The sequence below is a fragment of the Pan paniscus genome, chromosome 4, assembly GCF_029289425.2.
Source record: "Pan paniscus chromosome 4, NHGRI_mPanPan1-v2.0_pri, whole genome shotgun sequence".
Classification (NCBI taxonomy): domain Eukaryota; kingdom Metazoa; phylum Chordata; class Mammalia; order Primates; family Hominidae; genus Pan; species Pan paniscus.
The window spans coordinates 55178696-55199132 of NC_073253.2; the positions used below are offsets into that span (position 1 = coordinate 55178696).

The 20437-nt window shown below is 36.4% G+C and overlaps 1 protein-coding gene across 2 annotated transcripts in view; it reads right to left on the reverse strand.

Annotated features, from left to right (window-relative positions):
- Positions 1–20437, reverse strand: part of RAB3C (RAB3C, member RAS oncogene family) — a 278339-nt gene that overhangs the window by 117651 nt on the left and 140251 nt on the right. For both annotated transcript variants that reach the window (XM_008952751.3, XM_003827398.5), the window contains exon 3: positions 15783–15901. In XM_008952751.3, the coding sequence (XP_008950999.2) occupies positions 15783–15901 (119 nt within the window). The remainder of the gene's footprint in view (positions 1–15782; positions 15902–20437) is intronic.

Sequence of the window (20437 nt, forward strand, 5' to 3'; positions counted from 1 at the left end):
GCCAACTTATCCTTTTTTTAACATCTAGTTTTCTGTGAGTGTTTTCTAATGTGCACTGTAGACGGACACAGTGGTATGTGATTACTATTCATAGATAAATAATAATTTGTTTATTATTGTGTAATAAACATTGTGTGATAAAGAATTTGGCTGACCTTTGTTTCTGGTTCTTGAGAGGTAATCTTTCAACCCATGGAGTTTCCCAAGTGATTGGAGTGTCTTTGTTCTTCAAGGTGGGCCCCATAGAGCATATTTGATGGTTTATGCTAATGTGATGACTCAGGATGGAAGCCGGCCATGTTAGGAAGACCAAAGACATGATGAGATGGTTGGGACTTTGAGCCAGGTGGCATCAGTTCCACTTCCAAGGAGAGAAGATGCATTGGAAATTGAGTTCAACCATTTGGGCAAGGATTCGATCAGTCATGCCTATGTTATGAACCTCCAATAAAACCTCTCTGGACACTAGAGCTTGGGGAAACTTCCCTCCTTGTCAATACTATGCATATTGTCATGCAGCCATGTGCCATTAGGGTAATGTCTCTGAGGACATCAGAAGCTTCTGCTCTGGAACACTCCCAGATCTTGCCCTGCCTATCTATCTTTCCGGCTGGTTCTAATTTGTATATGTTTGTTATAACAAAACTGTAATCATAACTGTAGTGCTTTCTTGAGTTCTGTGAGTCATTCTAGTGGATTATCAAACCTAAAAGGGGTCACAGAAAACCCCAAATTTGTAGACAGCTGGTCAGAAGTGAGGGTGGCCCTGAGGACTCCCAAATTTGCAGCTTGTGTCAGAATTGAGCCAATCTTGTGGAGGGCTGTGTCCTTAACCTTGAGTTTAGTTAACTTTGAGTAGACACATATTTGATGATTTTTTTTTCTGTTAAGATATATATTTTTCTGAGATGGAGTCTCACTCTGTTGCCCAGGCTGGAGTGCAGTGGCATGATCTCAGCTCACTGCAATATCCACCTCCTGGGTTCAAGCGATTTTCCTGCCTCAGCCTCCTGAGTAGCTGGGACTATGGGTGCGTGCCACCACATCCAGCTAATTTTTGTATTTTTAGTAGAGATGGGGTTTCATCATGCTGGCCAGGCTGATCTCTATCTCTTGACCTCGTGATCCACCCACCTCAGCCTCCCAAAGTGCTGGGATTACAGGCGTGAGCCACCACGCCTGGCCAAGATATTTTATTTTATAATCAAAATAGGCAATACAAACAAGTTGACATAACATTTATATAAATAACTGGATATAAACTTTATGAGGAAAATTACCCATGAACATGGTGGCTGAGCTCCCAACACAGGATGGAGACCAACCAGGTGGGTCTGCTTTGAAGACGTAAGAGCCCAGAGGCTGGGATGGCTGGGTGGGGCTGCTCTGAATGGAAGGGATAAGTCACTCCATAAATAAAACACGAACTTGCAAAGACTCTTAAGAAAGGGCCTCATTCAGGCCCAGGCGTGAGGTCCAGGATGCTGCCAACAGCCCAAAACTTAGCAAAAATCCTGTAGTAGCTGACTCTGGGCTCCTGAACTGCTTTGTGCTCTCCCATGCCCACACATGGCCCCTGCCTGGCCTGGCTCCTGATCTTGAGGAGGCATGGCTGGCCCAACAACCAGATACTAACAAGTGTGAGATGCTCCCTAAACCAGGAGGCAACAAAAATCAGAGGGCAAAGGGCCTTAAAGCCCAAAAAAGTCTTAATTACTAAGGGTATTTGCTTAAAACAAAGTTTGGAAACCAACTAAAAATACATTCAGGCCTTGTTACATCTCTTTCTTCTCCTACCATCCACTAATGATTGCTTTCAATATGCTGTAGAAAGGAAAAGTACAAAAAAGAATCATTTGGTGTTTATAAATAAAAATTAGGTTGTAGGATACAATAGGCTTTAAATGTGAACCAACTGTTATTCTGTAAGTAGAGACCATAAGATTGAGGCCACAGAAACTGTGACATATGCTTGGGCTGCTTGTAAGTTCTTGTACTTACACTATAATTTTTATCCTTGCTTTGAAAATTGATGGTCTAGAAAGGGAACAGTATGTGAGAATACTTAATATGGGCTCTGTCTAACATGAACAGAATCAGACATCATATACCATGACCTATCTTCTCTGGTGACCTCCCATGTCTAATGTTGTGCTGTTTTTTCTAATTTTTTTTAATAGTTTCCTTTAATGTCTCTTTATTTTTTTGTTTTTAAGAAGGGGTACATAGGCGAGGTTGGTTCGTAACTGATAACTAGGATAATTATCTTAATTAACTGCACTGCAAAGATAAATTCTAGATAAGGACTCCAGAATTCTCCAGCTACAGAAAGGAATCCCACATTTAGCAAACAATATCAAAGACTTGAAAATATGTACAGAGTAGACTGGGGTCGTATCAATTTAGATTCAGAAGATTTGGCCTTTCTACTCATTCACAATGCAGTGATTGAGTGCATATTTCTTGCTGACTGGGCAAATAGAAAATGAGGGTCAATAACATGTATCATGAGGTACTGAACACATTGGCTGAGGTTAGGAAGCAGACTTGATGGACAGTGTATTCACGATGGTCCTGAAAATAATTGTAAGGTTCAAGTAAGTCACAAATGTAACTGTTATTTTTTAAAGCCCAGAACTCTGTTTTCTAAACAGAATAATCAACAATATTTGCTTTAAAGCAACCATTATAATGCCAACCAAAACCCAGCTGAATATCTAGGACTGGAAAATAGGCTCTTATCAAAACTTCTTCTGAGGAGTTATGTGACAGGTGTAATTATTGTCCTTTAAGACAAATCTACCCTCAAAGGCAAGTAACTAATTTCAAAGAAAAGAGGATATGCATATTGCAATAGAGGGAGACCAAGAAAAATGCTAGAAAATGCTAGTATTTGCAATAAATATTGTAACACATAACTGCATATTAAGAGTTGCGAGGGAGTATATTTTCAGAGTGCAAGTGAAACAGTACAAATAGCAATCATATTTACATAATACCTTTTATTCAAGAGTCTAAGTCTTTTATTTAATCTTTAAATTCCCTATATAGCCTGACTTGGGTAAGGCTGCATCTACATAATTTAGCTTCTAGCCTTCCCTGTAGTGTCAATATTTATGGAAATATTACCACTTCCAAAGTTCAGTGAGGCCAAAGTACAGTTGAGTTGACCAAAACACAAAGTCATAGAGGACAAGTGTCTCTCTCTATTCTCTTAGCTCCTTCTGTACACATAATCAGCACGTTAACTGCTAACATGTGTTTTGAGCTATTTGCTATTTCCTGAGTTACACGCACGCACACACACATGCACACGCACACACACACACTTTTCTGAAACCAGAATATAAGCCCAGCTTTGTCTGTTTGGTCTGAAGAGAAACTTAGCAAAATGCTTAACTAAGACATCTTTAATTCAAGGCTTTACATTTTTTTTTCACATATCTTCATTCTTTATGGAGCTATTTTCTCTCTCAGTGTTCAGCCTGGGGAATTTATTGAGACAAGCCAGAACCAAGTGCAGCAAATGAAGGTATAAGTGGGAAAAAAACAAGAGAACTCTGACTGGAAACTAAAACAGTAAGAGAAACTTTGAACGGAGGCCGTGAGAAATGAGCAGACATTTCCCATCAGGTTACATGGCATCTTTGGTTCTTTTCAGATGTCTGACATTTGTGCTGTACTTCATTGGCACTAACTTACTGCAAATATACCCCCATCCAAAAAATAAAATGCTGTTTTAGGGAAAGAATGTGCTACAGTAACTAATCAGATAACTTTAAGTCACATTGCTCACTATGTAAGATAAGACATTTTTTTTTCTTTTCTCTTTATCAGTCCTACCCAGATATTCTCTCCACCTTACTAGGAAGAAGAGTCTCATATAAGCAAAGCTCTGGTAAAATAGGCAGTGCCTCCATATGTGATTTGAATTGAGAGCATTGGTTTGTTTTCATCATAATGATCTGATACTATTCCAGCTCTCAGTCATCATTTTTTTGTTGTTGTTGTAGAAAACATATAATTAATATGTGCCTGGGCCTATGCTAGACTATGGAGATACAATGTGAATAAGATCCAGTCTTATATAATTCTCATTCTGTCATTCATACAGTCATTCATTCAAGAAATATTTATGGAATACCTAGTACATGCCAGGGACTATTCTTGGCACAGAGAATATAATACTGCATAGAAGGGACAGAGATTCTTATCCCAAGAAGCCTGCATTCTTGTTAGGTAGACAGCCAATAAACACAGTAAACAAGTAAATTATATATATATATATATTTCATAGGGTGATAAATGCTATGAAAAAGACATAAAACAGAGAAAGGGAATAGAAAGGACTGCAGAAGGTTGCAATATGAAATAGGGTGGAGGAAGAAAAAAAGGCCTTCCTGAGAAGGTGACATTACAGCGAAGACATGAAGGAGGTATGTGGGCTACCATAAGGGTATCTGAGGGAAAAAACTTCCAGGCAGTGGGATAGCAGATGCAAATGTTCTTAGGTACAGGCATGTCTTGAATGTTCTAGGAAGCCGGTGTGGCTAAACTGGCGGCATGTGGAGAAGATAAGCAGTAGAAGACGAGGGTAGAGAAGCAGTGGGCAAATTGTACGGGGTCTGGTAGGCTATTGTAATGGCTTTGGCATTAATCCAGGAGATGTGGGATGCTGTGAAGTTTTGGAGCAGAGGGGTGACAAGATCTGATTTACAGTTTTAAAAGCTCACTCCAGCTGCTGTCCTGGGAAGATTCTGGGGACTGGACCAGTAGTAAACGCAGGAAGACCAGTTAAGCTGTTCCAACAATGTAGATGAGATGATGGTGGCATAACCAGGTGGCAACAGTGTATTGTGGGTTGAGTTGTGTCCTCCCAAAAGATGTTGACGTTATAACTCCGGGACTGGTGAACGTGACCTTATTTGGAAATAGTCTTTGCAGATGAAGTTAAGACGAGGTTATTAGGGTAGGCCCCAATCCAATATGACTATGTCCTTATAAAAAGAAGAAATTTGGACACAGAGAGAGCCTTTAATATAGAAAAGATAATGTGAAGATGTTTTCAATGGGCTGCACTGGTTCATGTTCTTGACTTCGCCACACAAAAGAATTTGAGAGCAAGTCCAAAGTAAGAGTAGGTGAAGAGGTTTATTGCAAAGCCAAAATATACTCTGAGACAGGGCGGGCTGCTCAGAGGGAGAGACAGCAGTGCCTTAGGAGGAATTTGTTTTATGGGAGCTGTATGGACATATTCATAAAATACTGGTGAGGTCAAGTATGCAAAGGTGGACCTGCAGTTGGAGAATGCGCTCAATATCTACATGCTTGAACACACATTGCATGTATCATTAGCATATAAAATCTCCACCTAGGGGTGTGCTTTTTACTATTAAAATTAGGGAAAGGTTACTATGAGCTAAACCTGGAGACCAGATAGGAAGGCAGCAAGATGGGGCCTAGACCATGGGGCCCTGCATGCTGTTAAGGTTGTGGCTAGGAATGGTGCAATGCTGCAGGAGCTGCAGGAAAGCAGGAGGGACAGGGCGCAGATTACAAAGGGCTATGTGCTAACACATTTGAAAACTTAGCTAAAAATGGTAAATTCCTATAGAAATATGAAACTTCAAAAATTGTTGAAGAGCCTAGGTGTACATGCTGGACCCCAGAGAAGCCCCTGGCTCTCACAAGGCAGGAATTTGTAGCTAGTAGTTTCCTGGGCTTTCAGGGCTGATTGGCTGGAGATTGGGAAAGCTCTATCAGGAATAAGGGGCTTTTGTTCTCTTTGCTGTACTGGGTATTAGGAATGTATAACAATCTGGCAGTCTGCTGGGATCCTGTAGGACTGCTTACCTTGCAAAAGAGTTAGGTGCTGACACATGAGGGTACAAGAGCTGTGGAGCCTGCTGAGAAAGGGGCCCACCGGGCTTCCCAAGGGGGCAAGTCAGTAGGGCCTCCTAATCTTACTTATCCTCCCTCAAAGACAAAAGAAGAATGCACTCAACAAGCCAAGGACTGCTTGAGGCTACCAGAAGCTAGAAGAGAGTCCCAGAACAGATTTTCCCTCAGAACCCTCAGAAAGAATCAATCTTGTGGACACTTTGGGGACTTCTAGCCTTCAGAACTGTGAGATAGTATATTTCTGCTGTTGAGTCTACCCAGTTTCTGGTATTTTGCGACAACAACCCTAGCAAACTAATATGCAGTAGACGTGGTGAAAAATGCTGGGAATTATAATTCTACAGTTTGTCCTCGTTACTCACAAATTCCAAATTTGCAGATTCACCTGCTTGCTAAAATTGATTTGTAACCTCAAAATCAACACCCATGATGCTTTCATGGATAGTTGCAGACATGCTCAGAGCAGCGAGAAATCTGAATTGTCTGACACACATGTTCCAGCTAAGGCTGAACAAGGCCCTGCTCACACTGTAAACAAGTGCCCTTTCACAGTGTATTTAGTGCTATGCTTTTCATATTTTTGTGCTCGTTGCAGGTGACTTTGCTGCTCTAAATAGCCCTCAAGTAGAGTGCTGAAGTGCTGTCTGCTGTTCCTGAGCACAAGAAAACTGTGATGGGCCTCGCATAGAATAAACATGGGTTAGACAACCACCTTTCAGGCATGAGTCAGAGAATAGTTGGTCCTGAGTTCAATGTTAATGAATCAACTGTATATATTAAATAAGGTATATTTCTGTAGAAACTCAGATAAAACATAGTTATGTATTAATTAGTTGGCAAAATGTGATGGAGGCTTGCAGGACAACAGCCTTGTAATTCCCTTCTGGGACAATAATTCAGTATTTGCTAATTCAGTGTCTGTGGCAACTTTATAGGGCATAACTGCCATGGATAATGGGAATAGATTGTGTTTTGAAATCAGACCCAAGATATAACAGTATTTTTTGAAGAACTGGGTGTGCAGTCTGAGAAAATGAGGAGTTAAGATTAACTCCGAAGATTTTAGCCTGATAAGCTAGAAAGATAGAGATGTCATTTATTGAGATGCAAAGACAACGGAGGAAACAGGGTGTTTTGAGTTTTTGTTTTTGAAGGGGCTGAGGATTAGGAGCCCTCTATCTTCTAAATATAAATTTGAGTTTAAGTTGGGTTATCTGCACAAAAATAATGTTCTATGGTTGGGTCCGACCAGCAATAAGAAATGTATCATTAACATCCAGGGAGAAAGAAGAGACTCCCTGCAGTCCAGTGTAGGGTGGTGGTGAGAGTCTGGGGGCAGAATTCTGTGCTCTCATCCCACCACTGCCCCCTCTGAGCTGTGACACAGAACTGACCTTTTAGTTGATAGGAGCGTTAAGCTAGATTAGAAAGCTCTGAACAGAGGCTTAGAAATTACTCCTCACATCTTGTTATTGGCAGGCTAACTTTCATGTTTAACATGAAGTAACCTTAATTTAAGACCACTATGTAGTTTTGGAGGGGAAAGAAAAAGAAAAAAACTGCAGAAGGGAACATTTGAAGGTGAAATTTCATTCTAGTTTCAGCATATCTGCAGTGGTACCCTGAATGTCACAGAAATGAATTATTTAAAACTGATAGGAAGAGAGTGTTAGACTTTTATCCTCAGCCTCTGATTTCTTAAAAAATATCAATCTGCTTACCAGAGTTCCTGCTCTTAAAAAACCTCTATATTTATAGTTCCTCATTGTATCATAAAAAGCAGAATGTAAATAAATAAGAGAGGGGGAGAAAAGCCAATGATATTCTTCTACAGGAAATACAGCAGCCTGTGGCCATGCCATACTTAGAACAGAAAGATGTTAAAATCGGGGATGGAGAAGATTTTAAATCAAGTTCAAATGCATTGCAATAGGTGCAGACCCTGAGCCACAGTGCTAGAAAGAGCCTGGCCAGGTACTTGAGGTCACGTTCTAATTGAAACCCAGTAAACTCTCTGGTCACAACCCATTTGAGAAACACTTCGAAGGAAGTGAAGTTTTCAGCAGTGATCTGGTATTTCTATACTTACTTAAGCCTATTTAGGACCTATCTCTTTAATAAATCATTCATTAATTTATTTCTTAAATCAAACCCTGCTGGGGGATCCAGACACAGAATACTGTGTTTTTAAAAAAGAAGTAGCCTTTACTTTCCCAAAACCATAGAGCCACTAGATTGCTGCCTTTGCCTCTACAACTCTACGCTCCTTAACAAACTGTAGATTTAAGCAAATAGATATCTGGCAAATTAGCCTAGTTAAGGACCATGATGACACACATTTTTACCACATGGACAAGTCTGAAGCACATCGTAAACATCATTGCAGCTTCCAGTGTGATTGTTTATAGCCATCTAACATCCCTGTGATTTTTATAAAACACTCCAATTAATTAAGACAACCTCACTAGGTCTGCGTTTTCTACGTAGTTTTACTCACTCATTCCATGAATATGGTCTGCGTTTTCTATGTAGTTTTACTCACTCATTCCATGAATATTGAGCAGCCATTAAGTGCCAGGCACTAGAGTAGGCACTGGGATGTAAAAGTGGGGAAGATAAACAGACTATCTTCGAGGAAGTTAGAATCCAGCAGGAAAAAAGATAACCAAATAAGCAGTTTTATACATTGTAAGATATACTGGGTAGTATTGTTTCTAGAGCTCACTACATAAGCAACTAACCTACTCTGGGATTAAGAAAAGTTTCTCAGAAGAAATGAGAATCTAGCTAAAATCTGAATGATGACAATCAATTAGCTTGATCTGGGTGAAGGTTGGAGGAATATGGTTTGTTATGAAAGGCAGAGCCCAGGGGAAGAGAGACCCAGAGGTATGAGAAGTTCAAGGGACTGAAAGAAGTTCAGAAACTAGAAAGAATTGAGCAAATATATTAATATAAGGTCAGCATCTGGTTTCCAAAATATTGGATGGAATATAAGCACCTGAGGTCTTCCTCAGAGAGCATAACTTTACATATCAAACTGCCTATCCAGCTCCTATCAAAGGCATAAAGCAGAAAACGATATTTAGAGAAGATAGTCTAGGAAGCATGTAATCCATTCATTCCCTTGAGTGGTTACCATTCAGTTCTTGGATCATTTGAGACCACAAGAACTCTACGTGCTTGGATTATATTTGCCCAGCCACCTACAGAGGCCTTCACTGAAGGTGCGCAAATATTCTGTCTTCTTTAAGAAAGAAAAAAACGAGTCTAAAGTCATGGCCTTTTTAGTACTAGTTATAAAAGCTATTGTTAACATAAACCCAATGTGCCCCAAATAAAAAGCATTTCCATCCAAATTCAACAAAAACTTTTTTGAAGTTTCTTATTGCCCTGTAAGATTGATATGTTTTTTCTCCTTTCCTATGATGAGAGCTATATAATATATCATGTTTAATAAATAAAATATAAAAAAAATTTTTTGGCCTTGGTTATTACCTTGGTTTTCAGCAATCTCATAACCAAATTGTATTTCAAGCACAATAACCATTTGACCCTTTGGATTTTCATAAGCTTTAAAATTCTCTATAAGACACCTTTTATGCAACCCCTCAGATCTTCCCGGACTCACCTGTCTGAAGGGCTCTTGGTCACTTGTTCATTCCTTCTGCTAACCACTTCTGCAAGGGCTCTTCTGGACTATCACCTGTGTTATCATGACATGGGCACAGCCCAAAGCATCTTATCTCAGGCCAATGCCACAGACCCCTTGCCTCCCACACTGAAGTTTCCCTGCTACTGCTGAGCCATGAGTCACCCATATATGTGTAACTGGGAAGTGTGGAAGAGTTAAAGTCCCAGAAGTGAACATTGGACCAATAGAAGAGAAAATCTAGTGGGTCAGTTCTTCCTTCCTTCTATCAGATAGTCTGTCCTGAGATGCATTATTCATAAAGCACCTCTGAAGACGTTCCTGTGAGATCAATGGTCAGTTATACTTGCTACCAAGTAGAGATCAGTTTGCAAATCCCAACACCCTCCATGTTTGTTCTCTCTCTTCCCTGATGCTCCCTTTTCTCCTCACTCTTGCTTCCAGGCCCTGTATGTCCCAATAAACTATTAGCACATAAAGCTTTTTCTTCTCTGTTTCAAAGGAATGACAGCTACAAACCATCATCCTGATTCTTGGGAGTTACTTTCTGCTCATATTTTACTAACCACAGTGTATGCATTTTTTTATGTTGAGTTTCTCACATTCTTTTTGAAAATTTATAGATTCTACATAAATTCTAAATAGGCTTACAGTGAGCTTAATTTTGTATTAATTTTACAGAACTGGGGAATTTGGCCAAAGAGGATAATTTAACTCCTTAAATAAAATTCCACTGGAAAATTCAAAGCACAGTCTAATGTGTTTTCAAAAAAGAGATAGCTTCCATTTCCTCAAAATAATCTGTTAGCTTGCTGCTTGCTACTCTCTCTGAATCTCCATGCTTGCTGATATGGTTTGGCTGTGTCTCCACCCGAATCTCACCTTGAATTGTAATAATTGCCATGTGTCATGGGAGGAACCTAGTGGGAGGTAACTGAATCATGGGGTGGGTTTTTTCCCATGCTGTTCTTATGATAGTGAGTAAGTCTCACGAGATCTGATGGTTTTATAAAGGGCAGTTCCCCTGAACATGCTTTCTTGCCTGCTGCCATGTAAAATGTGTTTTTGCTCCTCCTTCACCTTCTGCCATGACTATGAGGCCTCCCTGGCCATGTGGAACTGTGAGTCAATTAAACTTCTTTCATTTATAAATTACCCAGTCTTGGCTGTCTTTATTATCAGTTTGAGAACAGACTAATACACTTGCCTTCTCCTTAACAGACCAGAATTTGTGTGTAATAAAATGTTTTTTGAAAAGGGAACTTTAATTTTTCCTATATAGTAAGACAGTTTTAGGATTTTGGAGAAATCACAGTCAGCAAGCTTTTTTTTTCTTTCTGTATAATCAAAGTGCATTTTGTTGGGAAGAGTAGCTGAAACTTTAGCTGCAGCTCAGCTTTAATTAATTTTTCTTTTTGCTAGATATGTTTTTCTGTATTTTTTTATACAATTAAGATCAGCACTTGGAGACCAGTAATTTAAAGAATGTGTTTCTTTGTGCTTATTTCTTTCAGAATACCTTATTTCCTGTTGTAGAAGGCCATCACTGAATATCAGCAAGCTTCCTCACCCACAACCACCATTCAATTATACAGTACATGTAGAGTAGGCTTTAGTAGCTACAGTGGAATGGTTTTCCCCAAAGGGCTTTTTTCTTTTATTATACAATTCTATTACTATTCCTTAAACATTTCTTAAGATTTCTGATTTTTTTTACTTTTGAAATTAATAATAATTTTTAAAATATCCATTTTGTGCTAGTTATTATGTCAAAAAGGAAATACAGATAAATAAGATAGTCTTTCCCTACAAATAGTTTCTAATGTAGTAGGAACTTAAGACAAGTATACACTTAAGAAAAATGAAAAGATAAATATAATTGGTGCCATAGCGGCAATACACACACAATCTCAAATCTATTGTTGAGAGGAAGAATAGAACCGTTAATTCCTGGCTATGTCAGTTTGAAGTAATTTCTGTATTTTTTGTTGGGAAATCAGGATGTAATTCTGTTTAGTACTTTAGATCATCTATTCAAAATATATATTGGATTAATATAGGATATGTATATGTGTATATATATAATATAAATATACATATAGTATATGTATATGTGTATATATAATATAAATATACATATAGTATATGTATATGTGTATATATAATATAAATATACATATAGTATATGTATATGTGTATATATAATATAAATATACATATAGTATATGTATATGTGTATATATAATATAAATATACATATAGTATATGTATATGTGTATATATAATATAAATATACATATAGTATATGTATATGTGTATATATAATATAAAAATACATATAGTATATGTATATGTGTATATATAATATAAATATACATATAGTATATGTATATGTGTATATATAATATAAATATACATATAGTATATGTATATGTGTATATATAATATAAATATACATATAGTATATGTATATGTGTATATATATAATATAAATATACATATAGTATATGTATATGTGTATATATATAATATAAATATACATATAGTATATGTGTATGTGTATATGTAATATAAATATACATATAGTATATGTATATGTGTATAAATATAAATATAAAATACAATATTTTTTGTTTATATATACATACACACAATGTACATTATGTAACACATATTGTGTGTATGTGTGTATGTATATTTTATTATATGTAACATATAAGTTATATATAATGTATATTTTATTACATATAATAAAATATAAAATGGAAGGACATTCTGACATGCTACAATATGGATGAAACTTGAGGACAGTATGTTAAGTAAAATAAGCCAGTCACTAAAAGACAAATACTGCATGATTCCACTTATATGAGCTACTTAAAGTTGTTAAAATTGTAGAGACAGAAAGCAGGTTGGTGTTTGCTGAGGGGTGCAGGGAGAGAGTGATGGGGAGTTACCATTTAAATATGTTTTGCAAGATGATAAGAATTCTGGAGCTGGATGGTGGTGATGGTTGAATGTATTTAATACTACTGAACTATATACAGAAAAAATGGTTAAGACAGTAAATCTTATGTTATATATATTTTACCACAATAAAGAAATGAGAAAAAATAAGAGTGCATACATTGTATTGTATTGTACTGTATTCTGTAATGGGGAAAAATGATTAATGAAAATATAATGAAATAATAGCAGAGTCCACTAGGACTTACGTGATCTGCAGAAAGTGCCAGGGTAGTGTGGGTGCAGAGATGAGGGTGTGGATAGTATTGTCTGCTATGAATAAAGGTGGGAGCGGGTAGGAAAAGGGGTAGAGATATCTTTTAATCTTTTAAAGCTTTGTAAAAGAGATAGCCTTGAAAAGTAAATAGACTTTTTAAAGATAACAGAGGAAGTATTTCAGGCAGAGAAACAGAGGTAGTAAAAGGATGGAGTTTAGGTAAACTGAGAAAATTTCTGTTTAGATGAAACATAGAGCGTATGGAAGAGAGTCATAGGAGATGATGTCAGTGAAATAGATACCTGGAAGTTGCACTGTCCACTATGTTAGTGAGTTTGGATTTCATTATAAATCAATGGTCTTAACCAGAAATGGGCTTCAGAATCACCTGTGGAGCCTTGAAAAATTCATATGCCCGTGTATCTCACGGGAGATTTGATTTAGTAGATCCAGAGTGGAGTCTGGGCTTGTATATGTTGTCAAAGCTCTACAGGTGATTAACATGTGCTCCCAGAATCGCTACTGTACATAATAAGATATTACTGGAAGTTTTATTTTTAAGGCCTGAGATGTACTAAGGTTCCCTTATGTAGCTCTGATGGCAATAAGATGGATCACCTGTAGAGGGTGGAACCTGAAGATAAGGAGACAAGATAAAAGACTCCTAAATGAATGGTTTGGATTAACACATTGGCAATAGGAAGAAAAAAGAGCAATAGATTGGAGAGGCATTTAGAAAGTCAAAATGATTGGACTTGGTGGTCAATGAGATTCTATTTGTAAAAGAGGAAGAAATAAAAGACAGTGCTCATATTTCTACATCAGATAACTGGGTGATGGTGGATCTATTAACTGAGACAGTAAATGCTGGCATAGGTACTAAACGCTATGTCTGATGGATTGGCTGTCAAAGTTAGGTGCTCAATAAGTGCTTGTTGAATGAATTAAAAAACCCTAATAAATCAAGTGATCATCTAATTTTGGATGAAAAAAAGTAGGTAAGGGTTTGTTTCTAGAAGAGGCTTTTGTTGGTTTTTGACAAATCTATATGCCTTGGGGCAGATGGAGTAGCAGATTGAGGAAAGAGACATGCAAAGCAGAGAAAAAAAGGATAGAAGAAAAGAAGCACAAATGTTGGAAAGTTTAAGCTGGGCTTCAGAAACAATGAATGGTTTAGTTTGCTTCTAGAATAGTAAGAGATGAAGGCATGAAGATATAGTGGCACCATTATGTGGTATGTCTGAAAGTCAGGCTGAGGAAATTTTAATTAATTCAGCAGGCATTGATGAGGCAGGAATTTTGGGCAGAGGTCTTCCATGTTTTTAAGATCTTGTTCTTTTGGAAAACTTATAATAGCACTTCTGGCCTGGGATTCCTGGATCTCAACATTTTAAGGCAGGAAGTAGTCAAGGTTAAAATTACCAAATTACATAGCAATATGTGTTTCAGGCTATATGTGGCAATTAACTAGATATCATAACACTCTTAATTGAACCAACCTTTTTGTCACTAACTTGAATGCTACTTTTATCATCAACTATATCCTCATATAGATTTATGCCTATCTCTGGATTTTCTATTTCATTTCATTTTGTACAAAATATGCTGTATTTAATTAAGATTGCCTTGAGTTTATAAATTAGTTTGAGAAATACTGGCATTTTTACAATATTCAGTTTACTAAAAAGAATAGTTACTTAAGCTTTCTTCTGAATTCCTCAGTGGAAGATACTTATGTTTTCATATACATCTTAAACTTGTCTTTTTTAGTTTATAACCCTGTATTTCTCTTTTGAATTGCTATTGCCAATGGTATTATTTCTTGCATTGTAACTGTGTGTGTGTGTGTGTAAATAAGAAGTCTTCCTAGATGAACAATTAAAATTGGAAAGAAAAAAGCAAAAGCAAATGGAAATATTTTTAATAGTATCTGACTCTCACTGAACTGATATATATGTAAAAATCATTTTGGATAATATTATCATAGAAAACAAACAAAAAAAGAATGCTGTCTGTTTTGCCTATGTATTGTCAAAGTTTTCCTTACATAAGATAATATGTGATTATATTTACAGTTAAAGTGAGGTATTTCTTCAGTCAGTCCTAGCCACCACCAGTGGGAACTCCATTTTGGGAGCTCCATTTCCTTCCTAATGTCACACAAAGCCCTACCTAGAGTCTCGCTCTTTCCACAGAAAAACCGTCCTCTTTAGCCCTGTGCTTGAGCTCATGACCAGATCTCATTGGCTTTTCAGTGTCTGCTCTCAAGGTGCTGGTGGGATAGAATGAAGGATACTGTAGCCGTAGGAATAACCCCCCACTGTAAACACTCATCAGGGTCAGAAGTATTTTCAGATAGTTTGATGCAGCTATGAGTCAGAAAAAGTTTTGGTTTTATCTTATCCTTTATCTCAGTCCTTCAAAATTTTTCAGTTTGAAAAACCCGTTTAACAAATCTTTTGGATAAGAGGTCCATAAACTTTTCTCATAAATGGCTGGATCGAAAATATTTTAGGCTTTACCGGCAATATGGTTTCTGTTGCAACTACTTAACTCTGCTGTGGTGGTGTTAAGGCAGTCAAAGACAACAATGAGGGGAGTGTATTCTAATAAAAGTTGATTTACTAAACAAGCAGTGGGCCAGATTTGGCGCAAGAGCCATAGTTTCTAGATCCCTATTTTAGATCAGTAAACTTCCAAACCATTCGTTATTTATATTTTAAAAAATCAAAAGCAATGCACTAGTTTCCATGGAAGCAATGATGACAAAATGCAAAGCACTGGAATGAACAAAATGCAGAAAAATCATCAGAATGACTTCTTATCAATCCCTAAATAATGCTTCTGTGCATAAACAGCATTTTTTTTTAAATGAAGCACAAGCGGGATTGTACTATAATGTAAACACATATATTACATTGCGGTATGGTCACTGCTTTGGGAAGAAAGACAGAGTTGACCGGAGAACCATCATTATCAGTAATAAGAGTATTTGCTCTGACTTACCAATCTTGTACTGCATTGAAGGATTCTTCATTTGTAATGTCATACATTAAAATAAAGCCCATGGCTCCACGATAATAGGCTGTGGTGATAGTCCTGTATCTTTCCTGGCCTGCTGTGTCCTAAAGAATAAAAAAAAATGATAATCGCTCAGAAATAAGGCAATACATTTTTGGGAAGTGATTAATAATTCCAAAAAGAGTCACAATAGAGTCTAAAATGTACTTGTTGTGTATAGCTGTCTATCTTTTTTAGTCTTGTTTCCCCTAATGATTTTTAAAAATGATTTACTGATACATAATAGATGTAGATATTTTCAGGGTACATGTAATAATTTAATATATTTATATAATTTGTAAAGATCAAATCAGTATAATTAAGATACACAACACTTTAAATATTTGTCTTTTCTTTATGCAGAAACATTCAAATTATTCATTCCTAGCTACTTTAAAATATACAATCGATTATTGTAAATTATAGTCACCCTACTGAGTTATCAAACACTACATCTTATTTCTTCTACCAAACTCTATATTTGTACTTCAAATGACCAAATCTAAAAATTATTGGCATTCAAAAGAGTTGAGCAGGAGCAAGGGATAGACAGCTTATTTAAAGAAATAATAAGAGAAAACTTTCCAAAGCTTGAGAAAGAGATAAATAATCAGAGGTAGCAAGGTCAGGGAATACCAAACAGATTTGACCCAAATAAGACTACCCCAAGGCTTATAATAGTCAAACTCTCAAAGGTCAAGGACAACTGGAGAATCCTAAAAGCAGCAAGTACAAAGAAGCAAATAACATATAAAGGAGCTCCAATTTGTCTGACAACAGGCTTCTCAATGAAAACTATAAAGGCCAGAAGACAGTGGGACTGCATTTTCAAAGTGCTGAAGAAACCTGCCATCCAAGAATACTGTAGCCAGCAAAAATATCCTTTATCTATGAAGGAGATGAAGTCTTTCTCAGGCAAACAAAAGCTGAGAAAATTCACCACCACCAGACCCATCTACAAATGCTAAAGGGAGTTCTTCAATTTGAAAATAAACTCCATTAACATGCAAAAAGAAGACACTTAAAGGTATAAAACCCACTGGTCAAATTAAGCGCATAGACAAACCGACAATACTGTACAATTGTGGTGGCAATCCCCTGATAACTCTAGTATGAAGCCCAAAAGACAAATCTATGAAAACAACAGTAGTTACAGCAACCTGTTAAGAGAAAGGCAATATAAATATATGTAAATTATAATAATACAAAGTCAGAATGTGGGAGGATGGAGTTAAAGTGCAGAGGGTTTTTTTTTTCATTTGTTTCTTTGTTTCTGTTCTTTTCTTTGTGATCTAGGATAAGTTGCTACCTCTTTTAAACCACTTTTATGTCCTAATGATTTTTATATGGAAGTTCTGCAATATTCTGAAAAATTCTTTTTTTGGTAAAGAACCCGCTCAAAGTACCTTCTACATATGTTTACTTTCATTAAGCAGCATCTGACCATAGAAAACAAAATAAAAAGATAGATCATATTTATTTAAAATCTGAGCTTTTTATTGCAGTTTAAGATCAGAGGAGTATATTAGCTCCACCACTATGCATTTGTCTATCTACTAAGTACAAGCCACTGTGGGGAAAAAAGGAAGTTTATAAAAAGGTCCCTGCTTTTAAGAAGATTGCAATTCAGTCTCAGTTTATTTAATTGTAAAATGGGAATAAAAAAAACCTGCTTTGTATGTATGTTTGAGTCAGACAGATCTAGATTTGAGGTCCTTCTCTCCCATTAGATAGCCGAGGAATGTGGCCAAGTTACTGAACCTCTGTAAACCAAATCCCTCTAACATTTAGCATGCTTGTTAGGGTTCCATGAAGTAATTCATGTAAAGTGCTTCCCACAGACAGCAGCACATAAAAATTGGTCGATAAATGGCAAGTACTAGCTTTTATTACTTAGATGTGGGACGGCAAGGCTAATACAAGATAAAGACAGCAGCTTACAAGTACAGAATTTTGACATTTGCAAAAGAGAGATGGCATATAACAGTTAACTTTGGGAATCAGAGGCAGATACATTACCAAAATGGACCTGTATATATCACATATACCTTATAGTGTAATTAGAGTAATTGTTCCTCAACTCAAACTCCCTCCTCAGGACCTGGGGCATCACTTATAATTCAAATGCTCTTCAGTTTCTCTCTTCGCCACTTTCCCTGGAGACTGGCATCTAACTTCTCTTTCCTAGTACTCTTTAGATGCTTAGCAGTTTGGACAGAAATATTATCTTCTTTCTGACATCAATCTGGACTCTCTTATCCCAGAGATGCCTCCTTTGGATGCAGAGTGCATCCCAGCTACCCCTAAGATTTAACAGGCCTTGGAGGCAAAACTAACATGTTGCACACAGAAACAGCTCCCTTTACCATCAAAATGAAATTAATGTCTCATAAGGTCACTATTGGGAAGGGCTCATGTTGAATTTGCTGTTCTTCACCCAGAGGTGTGTACCTGCTTAGATGCTTACACCCCACCATGAACAGCAGTGTGAAACTAAAGATTGCCTACAACTCTTTCCCAATTTGTGTGTTATATCCTATTTGGCTCTTGAAAGCTTAGAGAAGAGTGGTCAAAGGAGGCTGGGAATCAGTGAATTATTCTGGAAGAATGTAGGCTATAAAATGGAACTGAAAATTACCTAAGAGTGTGATTTTTTGTGAAGCCAACAATTATATTCTACTCTTGGAGCAGGGGTAAGGCTGGCCTGATTACAAGGTATTTATTTGGTAATTTTACAGAAAATAAAGTTTCAAAAGTAAGATGAAAACAGATTATAGCACTCAAAATAGCAGAAATAACGTAAAACAGGTGAGGAAGATCTTTCAGAACATACTATCAATGGCAGAAAACAAAAAAGAAAGTAAAGATTTCACCACATGAAAATCTGTCAATCCCTTGAATATAAAAAAAGTAGAATTAAAATGATAGAACATCAAATGATAAACTGGGAAGTATATTTGCATTAGACCAGAGAGACCAAAGGTTAATATATTTAATATGTAAAATGGTGCTAAGAAATCACTAAAAAAGTTAAATATTCTAATAGTAAAAATTATTGAAAAGGTAAATAAATGGTTAATGAATTTAAGAGTTGAATCCCAGCCATAACAATGCAATGTTGCATAATTGCATGACTATATGATAGAAATTACTTGGCCACTATTTGAATATTTTATTATACTTTGCTTACTATTTTATAAATATTTTAAAATAAAAATGTAGATGCTAGGGATAAACATAGATGTCGTAAAGTGTATCTCATTGGGACAAATATACAAATTAGGCAGAAAGAAGCAAATCTTGAACTTATTTGGATATTCTTGTATATTCATTGGATTTAATTCAGTTAGCAGTATATCCAGCTGTGACACAAAGAAGAAAGCTAGACAACATGGATAAAATGCCAGGACCAAACTTCAAAAGACTGTTTAAAATGAAAAGTATAAGCACAGCTTTTGTGATATGTGTAAGCTTTCTGGGGAGCATAACCCCTTATAACTAGTCAGTCTATTTTAAAATTTTCCCACATTTGGCTTGGGTTCATATTTTCCAGAACATATTATCTACAAATGTAATTTACCATTTTTATTTTGCCTATTGTAAAGTAACTTTAAATGGCTTTCTTTTTCTCTTGGTCACACTTTTTTTTTTTGGCATTGATTACACAGCATTCTTACAGGTTGGGACCCCATGCCTGCTGCCTTCTCTGCACTACAATAGACAGCTTCCCCCTAATTTCTCAGTAGGGGAAAACAAAGAGTATACCAAGACACTGCTAAAAGGTGACCCAGACCTTTTCTGTCAAGCATGTTTTCAGCACAGACACTGAATAATGTTGTGTTGGAAAACTGACTTTATCTCTCTCTTCCTTCTTGACCTCTTCCAGTGATGGTGTCCCATTTTCATAAGATGTTAATTTCATTTTGACAGTAAAGAAACTTGTTCTTTGTTATAAAACGCATTAATTTCATATGTGGACATATTTAATCTTTGAGAGAGAAGAAATCAAGTCACCATTATATTCTGATTGAAATGTTACAGGAAACTGTTAGAAACCATGGGTTGAATAGCCATTATGTATCAAAATCAAAAAAGAGAGAGGGAAAAACCAGCTTTTAAGAAAAAAAAATAGAAGCTTTCAGATAGTACATAAGTCACAGCAAGGGGCAAGATCTTCAACATCATTCTGATTTGAACCCAGAAATACAATCTAATTGGTAATATTTATCATTTAAAAGCTCTCAGGGAGAATAAGAAATTGCACTAAGTAGGGAAAATATAGTAAGAAACAAAATGAGAAAATTTATTATCCAAATATAAAGAATAAAATTAAGCTAATAAACAGACACCAAGCTGACTTTGTTTTGGCTTTGAAAACAATTTCAGGATTATAAACTCATTAGCATTTTCTTCCGTTATATCAGGAAGAAAAGGAAGTGGGAAAAACACTTCATTATAATTGACGTTTACTAATGATGGAAGAAGGTTATATCTGAAAGAAAAAAACATTTTATAATGTCAAGTGCCACTAATGTAATTAAACTTGAACAGTCTCAGGTAACTAACTAAAATGGTATCTTTTCCCAATTTGCCCAGGAAGC